This window comes from Vespa velutina, chromosome 1 (genome assembly GCF_912470025.1).
Source record: "Vespa velutina chromosome 1, iVesVel2.1, whole genome shotgun sequence".
Classification (NCBI taxonomy): domain Eukaryota; kingdom Metazoa; phylum Arthropoda; class Insecta; order Hymenoptera; family Vespidae; genus Vespa; species Vespa velutina.
In genome coordinates, this window is record NC_062188.1 from 90001 (window position 1) to 107972 (window position 17972).

At 36.4% G+C, this 17972-nt stretch overlaps 6 protein-coding genes across 18 annotated transcripts in view; 1 reads left to right on the plus strand and 5 right to left on the minus strand.

The window, feature by feature from the left end:
• Positions 1 to 1197, minus strand: part of LOC124947878 (gamma-glutamylcyclotransferase-like) — a 3274-nt gene extending 2077 nt beyond the window's left edge. For all 4 annotated transcript variants that reach the window (XR_007100531.1, XR_007100530.1, XM_047490620.1 and 1 more), the window contains exon 1: positions 1 to 1197. This exon is cut by the window's left edge. The gene's annotated coding sequence lies outside the window, so the exon portion shown is untranslated.
• The window catches only part of LOC124947887, a 1398-nt gene extending 25 nt beyond the window's left edge, over positions 1 to 1373 (plus strand). The window contains exons 1-3 of one of the 3 annotated variants that reach the window (XM_047490651.1): positions 1 to 73; positions 259 to 412; positions 506 to 1373. The exon at positions 1 to 73 is cut by the window's left edge and continues 25 nt beyond it. In XM_047490651.1, coding sequence (XP_047346607.1) covers positions 356 to 412; positions 506 to 925 — 477 coding nt within the window. In that variant the 5' untranslated portion in view covers positions 1 to 73; positions 259 to 355 and the 3' untranslated portion in view covers positions 926 to 1373. Of the gene's footprint in view, positions 413 to 505 lie in introns of all 3 variants that reach the window. The other 2 variants (XM_047490632.1, XM_047490641.1) reach the window with 2 other exon arrangements.
• Positions 1346 to 4688, minus strand: LOC124947823 (polypeptide N-acetylgalactosaminyltransferase 35A). Of its 4 annotated transcripts, none has more exons than XM_047490493.1 (9): positions 4387 to 4682; positions 4073 to 4244; positions 3800 to 3883; positions 2909 to 3587; positions 2660 to 2777; positions 2086 to 2574; positions 1889 to 2020; positions 1633 to 1790; positions 1346 to 1516 (listed from the first exon to the last, which is right to left on the minus strand). In XM_047490493.1, the coding sequence occupies exons 2-9, from the start codon at positions 4239 to 4241 to the stop codon at positions 1498 to 1500; spliced, it is 1848 nt and encodes a 615-aa protein (XP_047346449.1). In that variant the 5' UTR covers positions 4242 to 4244; positions 4387 to 4682; the 3' UTR covers positions 1346 to 1497. The 4 variants fall into 4 exon arrangements, 3 of the variants coding, with proteins under 3 accessions (XP_047346449.1, XP_047346455.1, XP_047346464.1); XM_047490499.1 differs by having other exon boundaries at positions 1586 to 1790; positions 4387 to 4680; XM_047490508.1 differs by lacking the exon at positions 3800 to 3883 and having other exon boundaries at positions 4387 to 4683.
• A 147-nt stretch (positions 4689 to 4835) lies between these two features.
• On the minus strand, positions 4836 to 7293 carry LOC124947856. Of its 2 annotated transcripts, XM_047490554.1 has the most exons (3): positions 6845 to 7293; positions 6418 to 6726; positions 4836 to 6290 (listed from the first exon to the last, which is right to left on the minus strand). In XM_047490554.1, the coding sequence occupies exons 2-3, from the start codon at positions 6688 to 6690 to the stop codon at positions 4836 to 4838; spliced, it is 1728 nt and encodes a 575-aa protein (XP_047346510.1). In that variant the 5' UTR covers positions 6691 to 6726; positions 6845 to 7293. The 2 variants fall into 2 exon arrangements, with proteins under 2 accessions (XP_047346510.1, XP_047346521.1); XM_047490565.1 differs by having other exon boundaries at positions 6418 to 7293.
• Positions 7294 to 7428: 135 nt separating this feature from the next.
• Positions 7429 to 10168, minus strand: LOC124947863 (methanethiol oxidase). The gene is made up of 8 exons (XM_047490578.1): positions 10012 to 10168; positions 9456 to 9619; positions 9195 to 9374; positions 8831 to 9134; positions 8461 to 8721; positions 8025 to 8361; positions 7741 to 7863; positions 7429 to 7630 (listed from the first exon to the last, which is right to left on the minus strand). The coding sequence occupies exons 1-8, from the start codon at positions 10025 to 10027 to the stop codon at positions 7579 to 7581; spliced, it is 1437 nt and encodes a 478-aa protein (XP_047346534.1). The 5' UTR covers positions 10028 to 10168; the 3' UTR covers positions 7429 to 7578.
• LOC124947843 (sodium-coupled monocarboxylate transporter 2-like) lies at positions 10026 to 17913 on the minus strand. Of its 4 annotated transcripts, none has more exons than XR_007100521.1 (10): positions 17696 to 17913; positions 17281 to 17593; positions 16508 to 16853; positions 16246 to 16400; positions 16013 to 16153; positions 15767 to 15875; positions 15412 to 15633; positions 14829 to 15322; positions 14573 to 14741; positions 10026 to 12722 (listed from the first exon to the last, which is right to left on the minus strand). XR_007100521.1 is itself a non-coding variant. In XM_047490525.1 (9 exons), exons 2-9 carry the CDS (start codon positions 17493 to 17495, stop codon positions 14633 to 14635), a joined length of 1791 nt encoding a protein of 596 aa, XP_047346481.1. In that variant the 5' UTR covers positions 17496 to 17593; positions 17696 to 17913; the 3' UTR covers positions 10026 to 14632. The 4 variants fall into 4 exon arrangements, 2 of the variants coding, with proteins under 2 accessions (XP_047346481.1, XP_047346489.1); XR_007100520.1 differs by having other exon boundaries at positions 12880 to 14741; XM_047490525.1 differs by having other exon boundaries at positions 10026 to 14741.
• Between the last annotated feature and the right edge of the window lie 59 nt (positions 17914 to 17972).

Below are 17972 nucleotides of genomic sequence, written 5' to 3' on the forward strand. Positions count from 1 at the left end.
GTGGGGAGGAATGTCACATTAAAATTCCGCCATTATTCTTCTGCGTTACGTTACTTGCGTCACGTGACATAAGGTATGGCTAACGATACGTGGTCGCGTCCATTCTAACCTAACCGTACGGCTATTACAACGTGTAATTTTTTTCCCTCCTTTTCCTCGATCGACTGGCTGATCCTGTAAATGATTAATATTATTATCATCAATGCCCTTTTGCCATTGTTTCAATTGACTAATCTGACTTTCATTCGTATAAATTAGATCGTCAACGGACTCTCCATTGGCGTGACATTTTCTATTATATAAAATCGTTTTTGTCAAACGTCTAATGTTCGAGAAGATGTAATAAACGTGCAAAATGTCAGATAAAAACAAGAGAAAATCTCGTGTGTATTTGGCTGGAAAAGAAAGCACGGTAATTATGAATACGATAATTCGTTTACAGTTATTAATAGACAGTATATTATAATCTATTGCATTACGTTTTGGGGACTTATACGAAAATTAGGTTAAAGCTGTTGAACTTCTAAAAACAAGGTTAAATAATAAGAAGCGAAGTTGGAATAATAAGAATAACGATAAGTGTCAGAAAATGACGAATCGTTGCACAAGCATGCCATTACAAAAGAAATCGGATTACGTATCACTTACAGGATTCTCCAAAAGCTTATTTATGTTAGAGATTAGGTCACATTTGGGTAAACAAAATTGGAAGCATATACAACACCTATTTCCATTTTTATTAGATTATTCGAATGAAGTAGAGTATTTAATTTGGCGTTATGCATTAACAATTTTGTTGTATAGTGATAATAGTGATTTATCCAATTTACAAGAATTTTTGGAGATTTGCGTTGGTAATCACAGATTGAACGATAGGAAAGAATTAGAGAGATTATTGTTATTACGAACTAGGAAGAATTCATAAATGTATAGTATTAAGAAGACATCGAATGCCATCGGGATTCATCGGCGACTGGCACTGAATTTGTCTGTAGCGCTTTAGGTCTAATTAATTTTTATTTATTAAAATACGAATAGACGTAAATTTGCATTTATTTGAAATAACTTTATCAAAGAAAAAATTCTTTCATTACTTTATTAGATATTTATCTATGGGTGGGCATTGATCGGTAGCTTGAAAAACGATTCAATTACAATAGATTATAATGTAGACCTTAGCAATAGTTATTAGTCAATCTAATATGTTGTATCGGTGTCGGATACAAGTCGGCTTACAAAAAGGAACATAAGAGAAGGACCGATCATTTTGCAAGGGCAATATATCTTTATGCATATTCAATTATATTTTTTTAAACGTAAATAAACATTGTAATAAACTTATAAATTTGTTGTTATAAATTTTTTAATACTGATTTTTCTTTTTTCCTTTTCCCCTTTTATCAGTTACAATATATGCGAAAGATAAATCGATTATCGAACGTGTATATATATATATCCGTCAAACAGACGTCCATAAACACTTCTCCATTGCTATATTCACAAACGATTTGATATGCTGCAAAAAATAGTGCAATGTTATTTCTTAAACATCATGACTTGCACCTCTTTATAATTTATAACTTACAGACGCTTTATATGTATCTTTTAAAAGGACCGTTTACTACGTGTCACCTGATTGTTTTCTGTCCTATTTTAGAACGTACAAGATCCCAAGACATCGACGACACATCAGACTTGGTACATAAATCCATGATAATTTCTGCCTTTTTAATTGCTCGTAAGACTCCCAAGCACGTACCAATTGCCATATTGTAAATAGGTGTACCATTCTGTATATTAATCCACGCGTGTATTCTCATTAGGTAATTAATTATATCTATTATGATGCATTGGGAATTATTCGTACAGAGGAAAGAAAAATACTTACGGAGCTTTTATGTCGCCAATCTTGATTTCCACCCATCTCATGACACTTTCCAAGCTTCGGTATCTTTCCTCCTCCTTCCATACAAAGCACTTGTCCAAGTATCAATTCATTTTTTGCCGTTTCATACCACATCTACGCATTTCATCATCATTTAATTATTTAAAAGGTACACCTATTTACTTATTTCTAATTCTTACCTGTGATTTAATTCTTAAACACGGAGCTAAAATGAGTTTCGAACCTTTAGTCTTGATATCTCTTTCACTTTGAATACACAATGTGGAATTGGTAAGTCTTATTTGATATTGATCAATGTAATTCCTCTTCCTTGAATGCCAAGGTTGCATTGGCTTTTGATCTAACTTTGACCATTTGTCCTTTAATTGGCTTTCATTATCATCCGGCAATACTAATTCGGGATAAACTACTTTGAGATACCAAGCAAAACTTTTGCAATTTAATTTTTGTCGCAAAGCAATTCTATCGGAAATATCACCGTAATCTATTTTCTTAACATTTTTTAAAAAATAATCTTTATATTCGTCCATCCATACATGTGCAACGCGTAAAGAGTTCTTTAACATTGTATCATATTGTTCGTTACTGCCATATGGTCTGCGTCTTCTAAAAACATGACCAACTCTTGAACATGGTATAAGTTCAATACTTCCACCACACATCCATATCTATAAATAAAGGGACGTATTTGTAATTCCTGTATTATTTTCGCATCAACTATTATACCTATACATTACTACATTTTAATCTTACTCTAAAGGAGATCTCTAGATTTTCACCACCCCAAATGTCCATGCCAGGATCATATTCACCTAACTCCATAAAGTATGTTTTCTCGATAGCAAACAATCCTCCTGCCATAGTTGGCGATCTGTTGGTAATATAATGCCTATCTATTTCAGATTACACGATATTTTATATATATATATGTATATGTACATGTACATGTATGTATGTATATATATATATATATATATGCATATTTAGAAAAAATCTTTTTACTTGATAGGTTTTACAAAGTCTTCGTGATTGGTCAATGTACCAACGGGTAAGTTGTCCCATTTAAAATGCAGTCCCCAATTGAAACCTCCTCTGACCAAAGGGCTCCCAGTATATTGGAATGTATCTGCGTTTATAATATCGATAACTGGCATAGGCACAATAGTCCTTGAATATGCTATTCTCGAAAGAAGAGGTTCTATCCATTCTTTATTTACTTCAATGTGACTGTCTAAAAATATTAAAACGTTCCCTGTTGCCTTTCTCGCACCAAACATTCTTGCTCTAATCAATCCTTCCCTCCTTTCAGTTTTAAATAATTTTACTTTGCCGTTAAAATTATCGATGTAACGTTTTATTTTTTCATGTAACATATTACTCTCGCTATAATCATTCACTAAAATAATTTCATGTAATAATGACATTGGTGTTCTTACGATCAAAGATTGCAAAGATCTCATGAGCGTTGTATAATGTTCGTTGTAGAAACAAATAACGATACTGGCGTTTGGCAAATTATTTGCATACTTTTGCATTTGACACAATTCATTTCTTGTGTCTAATATGTCTCTGTAAAAGCCAATATTATCCGATACCAAGATGTTAAATGAATAATTTTTATATCCTTCATTTCTTTTTTGTTGATCTTCCAAATTCCTCACCATTCCTAAAGTATCCAATCCTAAGGGAATTGGTCGTACCATGTTATATATTTTTTTTTATATAATTCGTAGCGCGTAATGAAAGATATATATCGTAAATGAGTTATATGCACATGGCGTGTGTTCGTTCACACACATCCACACTCATCTCAAGTGTAAGTATTCAATTTATAGTAATATATAATTTATATCGTATCATTGTAAAGGCGCAGGTACATATACAAAATCTTACCATTGCTTAATGAAAGGGCAGGTTTAAGCGAAACTGCTTGTAAATGATGCAGCAGCTTGTTGCTATTTTCATAGTTATTCATGCCTATTGAAATATATATAGATATTTACGTGGGTATGTGTATATATATATATATGTATGTATGTATGTATGTATGTATGTATGTATGTATGTATGTATGTATGTATGTATGTATGTATGTATGTATATGTAATTTCTTTTTGTCAGAACATTATAAGAGTCCATTAACTTTATCAGATATTATTATGGTACCTTTATCAAAAGTTTTGGTCTTCGTTAAAACTTGTAAAAAATTTGATGACGAGTAAATATCCTTATTTCCTTCGTTATGGGAAAGCGTCGAGTAAAGGTATAAGCTCAATATCCATGTTAGCGATGCTATCACAACCCCAGTTATAAATGCTGTGTACGTTGTCGACATAATCTGTAAGTTGACAACAATATACTAATGTTTCTTAATAGAGAGTTAACTCGCACGGTGATATAATTTATTTCTCTATTTTACGGTTGAAGATAAGACGAATGACTTTCTTTTCATTTGACATATTATAAATATGTGTACTTACTTGTTGCTTAGGACGGCACTTTTATGTCGCTTTATCTTCAAATTTGCAATTTAACAATTACATTATAATACGTATTTTCAGGTTATGCAATAGAAACGCTGTACGGCAATTAGCACGGACAAGGACATTGTAAATTTAAAATAGATAAATACGAATGTAATAATCGTATATAATATACGAGGAAATATTTAAAAGTATTAGTAACAGTGCAGTCGCATTCTCTTATCTTTGTTATTTCACAATATTTCATGAAAATATTTTCATTGCACGTGTAGCGTGCTTCGTTTAGTTCGTCGCTAGACTTCGCACTGATCGCCCGTCTCACTTTTCCTATATACATTAATATATCCAAAGGTTGGAAAAATCCTATTATCGATCCACGACCACGACAACATCTATACTGCAGGAACTATCATCGTCTATTATAATTATTTTCTATTATGGTTAATTCACAGATGTCGTAGAATTAAATCTTGCCAGGAATATTTTACATTACAGTCAAGAATGTCAGTTTGAGTTTTTTTCTCGGCGAGCGTCTGAATGCATTGATTATTTAAAATTATACATTTTTTTTTCCATCCTTGTAATTCGCACCAATCAATGTCGTTGCATGTCTTTTTCTTTTCCCCATCAATGAAGCTTTTTCTATTTCGATGAATATTCGGTGAAAATATAACTCCGGTCCAATAATCCGTATCATTGATATTTTGCAATGCAACCTGCGTTCCAGTGCCTACAATTTGCCAAGAGTATTTGATCTCGCATTTATACGTTGAAGATTTATCATTATGATCGGAAAATTGACTTTGATTTTCTTCTAGATCATTATGTAGCAAAACCTTAGAAGTTTGCGAACTTGTGCCTATAATCTGCCAGGAATATTTTATTTTACAATCACAACCATCTTCCATGCATCGTTTATTCTCTTTTGCTTCGGACGTTTTAATTAACCACGATCTTTTTTCAGGCATACCTATACAATTAATATCCTCAAACGAACATTTAATGTCATATCGTTGGTTATTGTTACGTTTACTTTGTGAGATGTGCAAATATGAATTATTATTTTTTATGTCGAGTACGCATTGGGTAGATCTGCTATAACGTATGGCGCTCATTGAACCTTTCGTGTCTCCACTTTTTTTTTCTCTACTACAACATAAATAACAAACTTCAGGATGGTATACTTGTAATAATCGCATTTCACTTTTATGATTTACTATTTTCACCATATCCTCGCTATAACTGGTATAAAGTTTATCCTTCGCATTGACATCTTCTTTTCTATTGTCGTTGTTGCATAAATCAGGCGTAATGAGATTGCAAAAATATGATCGATACATTGGAGCAATTAATGAATCTTCATTATTTGTAGTTTTCATCTTTGAGAACGTTATTCCGACAGTATCCCTTCGATACTGATTTTCTGTACGTTCGTGATTCGACGTTATATAGTTAATACAATTTATATTTGTTTTGTCAGTCTCTTGAAAAATATTTTGAGTCATCGGCATAAATATTTTATTGTTTCTATGCAATTTAATATTTTTCTTTTTACAAACTAAAGTATTTTTTTCAGCAGAAAATTTATCTTTCTCGCACGGCCGTTTAAGCGCCTTCTGTTCTTCTCGTGCGTCGCTACATAATACTACTGTTGATATAGGAAAGGACTCTCTACTAGAATTAAACATCTTTTCCTGAGAATAACATTTATCGTCCGATGAATTTATTGTATTCGGAAATAATAGAGATTTATTTTCGTTTTCTCTCTTTAACCTTCTCGATTTATAAGAAAATTGTTCTGAAGTACTAGAAATATCGTTCTTTTGCGAATCTAATTTATTCCGGCTAATACATTTCTCGTATCGCGTCTTGTACGACTTTTCGTAAATAGAGCCATATACCTAAGATATATTGATTTAATTGATGACTTGTATTAAAATCACGCCGATGATTAATTCGGGGTAAGAAAAAAAAAAGAAAAAAAAAAGTTTTATCTATCGTACATATAAATGTCATTGCAGTATTCACCTTCCGTTTTTCTTGGATGTTATTATAAATGCCGTGCGATGGGCTTTGTAGGAACGACAACGTACGTTTCTTTTCACGCTTGGAAAGTTGCATCATTGTGGGTTTAACATTTGGAAAAGAGCAAATCCTTGGAGGCATTTTTGTGGATACGGATTTGAATGTAGGAAGCATTTTATTTTCCGTAAATAACATTATATCTGGTTTAATTTCGTGTTCCAATTTTTGAACATCACTTTTAGCATACCTATCTTTTCGAACCATTTTGCTAATCATTTCGGCATTCTGAAGTCATACGTGATCAAAATGTATCTGCTTATGGGGATAGAGGAATAATTATTTAACTCGTACAACGACAATATGTCAAACCGTAATATTGCGATTCCGTTTAACGCAAAACTGCTCCAATACGATAATTATTTATACTTACCGAAGTTAACAGATTTGAAACATAAACGTATTTACATGTTTATCGTAAAGATTTCGGTAGTTTTCGGTGCAGCAAGTAGGTAAGACTAATAAATTAAATATTTGATTAAAACATTATATAATGAAATGTGATAGACGATTGTTTTGCCATAAAAAAATCTAGTTAAGCCGAAGATCGAGCAAAAATGTTCAAACGAATTGGCTTATTATTAATATATAATGCTTTAGTTACGAAATATTATTTACGAAACATAACTTACGTGAAAAATCGTTGGGTACCTACTACATTACGGAAATTTGGTTAAACGTATCTTTGAAAGAAAAGAAAAAAAAATGTCATAGGTTACATGGGATTTTAATATAAGTGAGCCGCCGTAAGCCAGAGGTCGTACTGGGTCATATGTGCATATGTACAAGTATACCCTTTTAATTGCAAGATCCATGATTGTTAGGTTTTTTCTCGTGTATCGGATAGATGATACATAGAAAGGTACCATGAAGGTGGGAAAAATGAATGTAGTATTCAAAGTCAATTAAATTTGCAATAAATTTCGGAGAACTGTGAAAGAACAAATTTGATGATAATAGTTTGAGAATAAAAATTATATTTCTATATACGCATATAAGAAAGAGTAGAAAATATATCAAAGTAATATTATGCGCAAGTATTTACGGCAACTGCCTATAAGCATATAAAATATTCTTCTTTTTTCTGCATATAATAAACGTATATCATCATTGTTTTTCCGGTAACCATATGTCGGATGTGCAATCGCCGCCGGGGTATCTGTTTCGAGAAAAACTGGATTATTAAGCGATCTTAATTAGGTGTGACTTAAATTAAAAGCAACGTAAAAAAAAAAGGGAGAAAAAAGGTGACGCGTAATCTATGCTCACCGCATTTCATGAGCCAATAAAATATCATCTTTATCCAATCCAAAGTCAACCAAAAATTCTTCATCCAACGTCATGCCTCCGTTTTCAACGTTGACGTCAAGTTTGACCATCGTCGATCCATGCCTATGCGTTATATACAAGAAGAAAGAGAGAGAGAGAGAGAGAGAGAGAGAGAGAGAGAGAGAGAGAGAGAGAGAAATGTACCGTTTAATGCTTTCAGAGCCAAGCAAAAAGGAAAGGTTGTGGTATGTTCGAGAGGTCGCATTTAGAATTTTGCAACTTACTCAACGAGTTCGGGATAGAATTGTTTATCCCAGGGCTTGAAAATGGACGTCGTTACATAAAGTCGACGTCCATCGAGACTGAGCTGCAACATTTGCGGGGCACCGTATAATCTACGTCCTTTCACATATACGGGATCCGGTCGACTCTCCGATTCGGCCGATTCTTCTAAGACACGAATTTTCGAATCTTTTAATATGGATCCACCGAGGAAGACTTGTCCAGTTAATTTTGGATTTCGACGATCGGTTATGTCGTACTGCCTGACATCGCCGTGCAACCAGTTGGAAAAATACAAATATTTGTCATCTAAGCTTATCAGTATGTCCGTGATCATTCCTACGAGGAAGGAAAATAGTGAGAAACGGTACACATAATTTGCGTATCGACGATTAAAAGATGTAGAAAGAAAGGGATAAGAGGACATTTAATACCTACCAGACATATAAGGCTCGATCCATCCTTCAACTTTTTTCCGAGGTATCTCGATCACTTTCTCGGCATCCCAATCGCCCTTGCTCGTCTTGTAAAATCTATAAACTTTCGAGGTGACAGCACATCCAACGTAGCCCTCCGCTGCCTTTGGATCGTGAAGAAATCTTATTTCGAGCGGTGCAATGCCGTCGTCGCCAAGACAAATGATTTGTTTTAATGCTCGTTCGGACCAAGAGTAAATATTTAGATTTCTACCATAAATTTCTGTCGTAAAAATAAAGAAAATAAAGAAAATTTGAGTTTGCGACATGGCGAATGAAGTAAAGGATAAAATGCGATATTGATGTTAGATAATTAGATATTAGTTTCTCACTTGTATCGGTAACGTGATCGGGAGCGTAACCCTTTTTAAAAATCCTTGGCGTGCCCCATTCGGTAGCTATGAGCGTATCGTGATAGGGCTGATACCAGAAATCGTAACCGAATGCTGCTTTATTTCCGTCTTTAACCCACGAGCCTTTCGTTTCTAACGTTTCGCTATCTATACAAAGAAATTCTCCCTGTCCGTCGCCGTTAGGTTTACCCATCGTAGAGATGATTATTTCGCCTGTCGGTGCGCAATGCGAGGTGTGCGGCGTCGATAAGCCATATTCATGCATATCCTTCGGCTCCAGGACCTAAATGCGCGTAGACCTTCAAATATGGTTTTTATCTTTTTAACATTTTCGCATACCGACCTTCTTTATTTTTGGTGACGTCTCGTTACTCGTGTCAACGAAGTAAATCCTATCCGACATAAGACATGGTAATACCAATACATCGCGCGCGCGCGGTATTTCGTGACAACTGCTGCATATGTTCCAACCGGAATGATGGAGCTCGTCCCCGACGTGTAACATTCTTAATTTGTGTATTATCTAGAAGACATTAGTAGTATTTATATATATATATATATATATATATAAATACGTGGTTCGAGGTCCGAAAGTAAAACTTACTTTACAATACGTAGGACTTTTAGGATCTACATCGACCGTTGAAAGGACATCAGGCTTATCGGGATCCGTATGTATGCAAACGACGTACATAATTTTTTCACGCGGCCCATTCAGCATCGCCATTTTAGGACTGGGATAGCCCGGCCGACAATCGGCCGTACAATCTATAATGTTTCGACGTCGTTATGATTTCTCGCCAATGAAAGGGCAAATCTTTTTATAGATACGGATATATGAAAGAAGAAAGGTTCAAAATCGAGTAAAGGGAAAATGTAAAAGAGAAAAGAGATAACACAGGGGGTAATTATAATTAATAAGTTTATACGAGTAGAGGGCACAATATTACCGTTCTTAAGTAGATTCCAAATGTACATGATCGATCAAGTATGGATTATTTAATTAATTTATTGAAGTATTTCGACGAATATAATGACGATATGGAAGACATTTCCTACGTATGCATATATCCAGGTTATAAAGATATCTTATGTAAAAGGACGCTTTCGCCTTTCGTAACTCTATCCGATTTCATATTTTAATAATTTAAAATACTCACTAATATGCTTTGACATTAGTCGTTAGGTTGTCGATCGCTCTCTCGAACGTTCACTTAAATGGGACAGAAGGAAGGAACGACTTAACGATGTGTTGTTATTGACGAAACGAACGGGACTATCTCCAATGACGGTCGTCGCTCGACTACTGTCAGATAAGTCCCGCCACTTTCTTCATCTTCGGTAACGTCCTGCGTAAGTCGAGAGAGAGAGAGAGAGAGAGAGAGGGAGAGAGAGATAGTGTATATCGTGGTTTCGTATATAATTCGTATGTAATTTGTGCCCCAAGGTCTCGATATTAGCTGATTACGAGAAATTAACTTATTATGATGTTGGCCTGAACGTTTTTTTTTTTTTCTACGGTTTAACCGTAGAAATGTACGAAATATAAATGTACTTATAATATTATAATAATAAGCAGTTTTATAAATGGCATAATTCAAATTATGGTTAAAGGGAATCGGTTTTGATTCGATCAACGTACATAGATATTCATGACAAATGGCTTTATTCGTTTCTTTAGGTAGGATTACAAAAATAATTGAGAAGACGACGAAGGCATGCATTCACGATCGAATTAATTTTATAACGTATCCCATGCCTTCTTAAATAAATAACACCTTTAACAGTTTGGTCCGTTCGAAATTAATATTATTAAATTTATTTAGATATAATCCGTTTAACTATTCGCATATATGTAAGTTTATATCTGTAAATCTTATTGCGTAGGCGACAACAGTATGACAATGGTTCTTTTAACGCAAGAAATAAGAATTTTATATCGCAAAGTATTTACCGCGAGAATATAGTTTCGTTGCATTATTTTTCACGAATACGACCTTACGTATAATCTGACACGATAATTTTATTCGTGCGCTCGCGCACTGTATTTTCGGAACGTAATATCATCGATTGGGGCTGGGTTATCGAATTTTTGTCATTATATTTGTCACGAACTGGAAAGCATGAGCGCAAATTGTATCATCGAGTTCGTATCTTTCTTTTACTTTTTTTCTTAAGGTACAAGAGTAATTTACATAACGAAGTGCTGCATTTTACCTACGTAGTAACTAATCGAGTACCTGTAGATTATCGATTTTCCATATTTGTGATCCGGCTATCAAATGATAGGGATAACATTTCACATTGGCGATTATATTTCTTATTTAATTGGGACATCGAGTAGGTCATTGGCCCCTATATCGAATAAATTATTTCTTATCTTTCACTCTCTTATCCATTTGCGAATTAAAACTCAACGTTATTAAAAATAAATGTTCTATTTGTAGATATTTCGAATGATTGTCTTTTTTCGAATGATTTTTAATTTTTTTTAGAACCGTCTCTTAGGAGACATCAACGTTTTAATGAAGGCGATTATTTCATTGGATCGTTTTCTTCATTCAAATAGATGCCTTTTTAAATAGTTTTATTACGATATTTTAATTACGATATAATATTATTACTGTTAGGCATATAATACTATATAATGTGACTCTATCGAGCCCAATACAGAATTAGGTTGTTCGTTCTATGTCACCTCTATCGGTAGATAAACTTCAATCAATTCCGCGCGACACAATTCTCACAATTCTGTTTATATTGCGATTTACGTTCCACCTTGCGATTTGGTCAAACTGTATTTAAGGGTATATCGATGAAAACGTATCTTTGGACTGTCTATCGTGTGTGCGTGTGTGTATGCATGCATATCAATAACTGCAAGGTGTATAAGCAATCAAGTTCTCGCCTGGAAAGTTACGTTCCCGTTTCGCATCCTGTTAAAAATTATCGCACCGTATAATATTATATATATAGTTTATGTAACTAGTGATACGCTCACAGTATCAGATGTTACTCAACGTTCGCATTTGTAAATCTAGTTAAAGTTAGTCATCGTCTTGCTAATAATCAACAATTTGTGCTCATTCCTTTTCCCATGAAGAAGAAGAATTTGTTATATTTGGAAGCGATGCTTCCTTCCTACGTGGCTATGATCTTTCACAATATCTCGGTAGATCGCACAAAGTTAAACCGATTAACATATCGATATATGGTATACGTAGTAAAATAAGATGCGTATAACAAGTAATTTAATACGTATCTTTCGATATTTATTTAGAAGTCGACAGAGGCTCAAGTGTTACTTCATCATTTTATCGTTCGTCGATCTTGACATTTACCATTTCGTATCTTTCGGTATTTAAGAACTAAGATATATTACTATACGCCATAGCGCAGAGTTTCACATCTGATCCCGAGTCGATAAATTAAAACTGTCCGATTCTCGGCTAGTGTTTCGACATATTTTGATGACGCTCGAATTTGTCACACGCGCTTCGTCGCTTTCCTTAATATTTTCTTTCTTCGTTGCTCATGCATCATCGCACAAATTGCAGCATTCTCCCGATGAAGGGCAACCAGTTGCTTCAGCCGACTCCTTGCCATTTCCGTTTCCATCGCCATCCCGTCGAAGCCAGTGCTGAGTTTATCTATGGTGCCGCTTATGTTTGCTATAATATCGAGCAGCAAAGCGTCCTTATCCTTTTTACGCGTTTCCAAGCCGTAACGCTTGCTCGTCAATAAGGCAACCAGAGCGATCATTAACAGTATGGACGATCCAAGAAGACCTTTGTACGGCAACGACATCATTTCCAATAGGACATACGTGTCGTAGCATTACTCGATCTCTGTGACGTCATCGCGGAACAAACTTTGAATAAATTATATTAACGTATTAGATTACGGATCAGAGATTAGGGGGACGATGCACGGTTATCGATCGATCGATCGATCGACCGATAAACAACGACGAGCAATCTCGTTCAACTATCTCGTTGAAAAAAAAAATTACTATCTTACTATCTTACTGCGAAATGACGACGTTTTCTCCTCCTTTCGATTTTTTTTCTTTCTTTTTTTTCTTTTTTTTTTTTTTTTTTGTAAATCCAGCCGGACCGAGGATAAAATTTAGGGAAAAACGTCGTTCAATCGAAAATGTCGAAAAGGTGCAGCACGATGAGATAATAGTCGAGAGATCGTCTCGTTAAACTGTGAACCGTTTCCGTTCTTTTTCCGGCGCGCGAGCCCGCCCCTACGTTTTTATCTATTATTAAAAGCAAGACGGCGGTCTAACGTAAGTAAATATTCCACCTCCTGAATCGTCCTTCGGTTAATATTATTTCTGGAATTCGTTCCGGCGTATTCGCATTTCGCATTTCGCGGAGCACTCCTCGCGCTTTCCCTCGAAGAGTATCTCGAGCGACGAACGTCAAGTCGAAGGAATGCATGTCGTTTCGTCATACCGACTAAATCCTATTATACTCGTTATCATCGGAGCGTCCGAGTTGCGCCCAAAATATTTCATTTTTTTTCTTAACTGCAATCAGCGTCTCCGATCGGAGCTTGATTTGACCAGTCTCTTCGGATAAGAATTTCTTTCGGTTTACACGACACTTTGATCGTAAAACGAGCACCGTACACTACTTCTCCTTCTACGATTCTTTCAAGTCCTGGCGATTATAAACATTGCGGTCGATCGAGCGAAAGGAAACGGAAGAACGAGACAAGAGGCAAAAACAGAGCGCACGCAGCTGAGAGAAAGTTAACCAAAGCGAGAGCGATCTTATGCGTGCATCGTTACGCCGCGTATGTACTTGTTGATCGTGTCACGGCACGGCCGAGACTCCCTCCGTTCGAGACTTAACCGACGACGAGAATTGCTGGTGCTTACTCCACGTGTAGGCGCGGTCGTTTTACCCTCGAGGAGGTAAGCGAGGACGACCGTCCACCTCCGAGCAGCCGCGAGGAACGTTTCACAGGGCTGTATCATACCGTTCGATCTTTCCCCCATCTTATTTTCAATTTTTTTCCCTCATTTTAATTTCTTATCTACTACCGAGTAGAGCCGAGTCGAGTCAAGACGAATAGCGAGATGAAATTTGACCAATTTTCCATTATTATTTTTAAGATTATTTCTCGATCGTTATTGTGTGTTTTGTTATTCATCGTCGTCGTCGTCGCCGTCGTCGCCGCCGTCGCCGTCGTCGCCGCCGTCGTCGTCGTCGTCGTCGTCGTCGTCGTCGTCGTCATCGCCATCGTCGTTGTCGTCATCGTCGTCGTCGTCGTCGTCATCGTCGTCGTCGTCGTCGTTGGAGCCGTCGTCTATTGTATCAAAGCGATTAATCAATTAGCAATGGATCCTTTTTTTTTGGAAACACAAACGATCCTTTCCCTTTTCAATCTCTCTAGGAGGAATACGGCCGACGGATGGTGACGACTTTGAAAAACGATACGCAGCCCGAAGACGAATGATTGCTCTTCTAATACGGATTCACCGCGACAGGCCGTTTGAAACGGTACTGCGTAGCCGAAAATAGCCGGGATTCGTCGATGCGTGCCGAGAACGGCAGGTCGACCGGCGCTTGCGCTTGCAAATCGATAAAGAAGCTGCGTGTGCTTTCTATTTGGTCCACTCAGGATCAACCTCGATTCTCTCTGTGCTGTTCGCGTATATTTCCATTCAAGCCGCATACATACATACATACACAGATACATACATACATTCATATATATAGTATTCGTCTTGGTAGGATACGTTCCTTTTCGCCACGCTAATCGTCTTTACTCGTTCAATTTCTTTATTATTTGACGATCGATGTCCTTACTCATTTCGAATTCCTCCGGCATTGATTTTAATGATACTTCCGTATATTCTTTACGTGGCAGGAACCTACGAAGAGCAAGTGTTAAAAATGATGTTAATAAGAATAAATCCGGTGTGTACGTAAGAATGATCATCGTATAAGTTTCCATTCACCTTTTCATTATCGGAGATATATGGTCAGGATCGATCTCAGTTAGATCGACATTACCAAATAGATAACTTCCAATAACACCTACTACAACGACAATTAGCGAGCCTATAAGGGTAAAGTACATAAAGGATATCTTGAAGATGCCCATTGGTTCTTCGTTTAGCGTTAACGGGGCTCGGGTGGTGATATCTGTTTCGTTTAACGGATAAGAACATCCCTCGACGGACACTGGCAATAAAATCTTATGAATTTGTCCATTTGCTATGTACCATTCCGATCCTCCGGCTAAGAAAAACATAACGATCAAGGAGACGAAACCACCTAAAAGAGCTCCTTCCGCGTTGGAACATGGGAACAACATTCCGAGTAGAAATAAACCGAGCCAAGGGCCATCGGTTACGCTGCGTATGCTAATGGCCATTTGGAAAACTGTCCCTAGATGTTCGACGACGAAAACTAAACCTACCGAAATTCCGCCAATGATAAGTACGATTATCTGTCGTGGAAAAAGGAAAAAGAACAAAAAGGAAAATAAAGCTTATTCTTAAGTCACTCGATGGGATTCATAATCTACACTACACCTACCTTCATGATGGTAGCTGCTCGAGCTTCTTTTTTTGGCCCGTCCGGTATCCAGGGCTCGATAAAATCTTTATAGATCGTACCGGACATGGTGTTTAAGCTCGCGCTCATTGTGGCGAGAGCTGCGCTTACAAGACCGGCTAAGAACAAACCTGGCAGCCCTGGTACGTTTCCTGCCACGTCCATTACGTAATAAGGTAAGATTTGGTCGGCCCTTTTTATTGTCTTCGAAATAACATGCAAATGAGAAAAAGAAATTGACGATCAAACGATCTACCTATGTGTGTATATATATATATATATATATATATAATATCTGTATAATAGGTATACACCTAACGAAACGATTGTCTCTAACCTTGGAAAGCAAAGGATCGCAATCATAATACTTGGCGAATATGATTAATCCCGTGAAAACGGAAACGAGCTTAACGACGATCAAACCCACAGCTGTTATGCCCAGCGCTCTGTTATAGATGAACGAAACAAAATTTTATGATTTTTTGTTGTTTGAAAGAAGAAGGAAAAAAAAAGAAAAGACACAATTAAATTTTCTCGAATTCGAATTACGTAGGTTAATTTACGTGGGTAATTAGAATCTTACCGTTTCGCATCTCTTTCTTTTGGTACAGAAAGGTACCTCTGAACGCATCCTTGATGTATACCAAGATGTACGAGCCACGTCGTCGTCATTCCTATCGTCATTCCCCAAAATGTATTTCTAGCGTAAGGGCTGACATCCATGCTGATAGAACAATCGCGTTCGTATGAGACGACGTTGAAATAACAAATAACGAAATAGAGTTTGCCCGTAGGATTATTTCTCGATGAACTTACTTGAAGAATATTAGACGATTACCCATCTCGGAGCGTTTCCATACCTCCGATACTCCGCCAACAGATTTTATACCTAAGATAAGAACGGCGAATAAACCTCCGACCGTAACAGTAAACTGGATCGTATCCGTCCAAACGACGGCTTTTAAGCCACCCTACAAAATTTGAGTAAAATATAAAGCGATATTTCAAAGAATATTTAGATAATGTTGTTACAAATTTATCATTAGATATGCGTTATAACATTTGGATGTTTACTCACTATGCTCGTATAAAGGATGCAAACGGCGCAAAGGACGGGCGTAATGGTATGCAGACTGAAATCGGTTACTTGAGAGAATGCCAAAGCCGGTACGTAGATTACGATGGGTATATACATCAGTAACGATATGAGGAATAGAAGAGAGCAAAGTATCCTAACCCGCCTGTTGAATCTGATTTCCAAATATTCAAAGGTACTGGTTAGTTGGAGTTTGAAGAAAACCGGCAGAAATGCGTAAGCACTGATAAAGCACGAAAGGATCGACGTAAAAACGCAGGCCGCATATTGAGTTCCGTATTGATAGACCTCGGATGGTACTCCTAATAGCGTAATACCTGATATATGGCTGAAAATAAGGATATTATGACGATATATATATATATATATGATATGTCGATGTATAATGGATAGGTGGATATTATTTTCATTCCAACCGATCGTCCGAACGGTTCAAAGATAACGAAACGAAGATCGTTCTCAGATAATGAAAAATAAATATTTTCCCTTGGATTCTTTAAATAGTCATTACTGATAAAAGATAGTAAGCGTAAGAATGTCGTTACGATTTGATCGTTACTTTCGAGAGATCATGAAATGACGCGCTTGTTCCAATCCATCTTTTACGATTATCTATATCGATAGTAGGTCATTGTCATAGCACTGCGCTTTCATTTCTAAGAAAGAGCTTGATTTTGTGTCGAAGCACCTATGTAATGAGCATTTAATATTCGTATCATCGGGATCGTACTTTGCATAGATAATCGATCGCTCACCTGGCTATTAAACTCATTGCTATTGGGAAAAATCCCATTCTCTTTCCACCTAAAAGATATTCCATGGTTGTATCTTGCTTGCTGAAAAAGCCGAAATAAATTCCAATCAGGATGCTGACCGTTAGAATCATAGCGAAAAGGACGTAATCGGTCCATCCGAAAATGAAACGGTCAGAAATTTCGGGATTGAGAATCGACGAATCGTTGAGAGACATTTTCAATTGCACGCTTTTTCCGTGGAATACAGTAGATAGGATAACTAGGTATAGCAGGTACTTATACGTACGTACGTACGTACGTCGCTGCGATTTATCTAAAATTACAAAATATACGCCTTTAGAAGTAGTTATATCACATTTCCATGATTGCCTTTGCGCATCGTTATTTTCTACGGAGTACGACATTTCATTCTTACCTTTGTTACGCTCTTTTCCTTCGAAACTCGTTTCATCTAATACACGATGGACATAACAATTCTATAGTTTATACCAAGTAAGTTATGTATACACAAGTAATATATAGGAGGTAAGTATGTAAACGGATTTTACAGATCCTGATACTATAGAAAGAGGTCGTACATAACGAAGAAGTAATGGATTCGTACGGAACCCACGGAAATACTAACTCGCAAAGTGAAGCACATGATACGATAGCTCGAATGATTTCGTCTACGGGAGTAATTTATAACGGAT

Coding starts and splice junctions, on each gene's coding strand:
- LOC124947823 (XM_047490493.1), bottom strand. CDS start 4,241: ATGTCGACAACGTACACAGCATTTATAACTGGGGTTGTGATAGCATCG. Junction 3,588..3,799: donor TGCCCTTTCATTAAGCAATG/GTAAGATTTTGT, acceptor CAATTCCCTTAG/GATTGGATACTTTAGGAATG. Junction 2,021..2,085: donor GTTTAAGAATTAAATCACAG/GTAAGAATTAGA, acceptor TGAAATGCGTAG/ATGTGGTATGAAACGGCAAA.
- LOC124947856 (XM_047490554.1), bottom strand. CDS start 6,690: ATGATTAGCAAAATGGTTCGAAAAGATAGGTATGCTAAAAGTGATGTT. Junction 6,291..6,417: donor ACATCCAAGAAAAACGGAAG/GTGAATACTGCA, acceptor AATATATCTTAG/GTATATGGCTCTATTTACGA.
- LOC124947863 (XM_047490578.1), bottom strand. Junction 9,375..9,455: donor AAAGTCCTACGTATTGTAAA/GTAAGTTTTACT, acceptor AATGTCTTCTAG/ATAATACACAAATTAAGAAT. Junction 7,631..7,740: donor TTATTGGCTCATGAAATGCG/GTGAGCATAGAT, acceptor TTCTCGAAACAG/ATACCCCGGCGGCGATTGCA.
- LOC124947843 (XM_047490525.1), bottom strand. CDS start 17,495: ATGTCTCTCAACGATTCGTCGATTCTCAATCCCGAAATTTCTGACCGT. Junction 16,401..16,507: donor GCATCCTTTATACGAGCATA/GTGAGTAAACAT, acceptor CAAATTTTGTAG/GGTGGCTTAAAAGCCGTCGT. Junction 14,742..14,828: donor ATATCTCCGATAATGAAAAG/GTGAATGGAAAC, acceptor TGCTCTTCGTAG/GTTCCTGCCACGTAAAGAAT.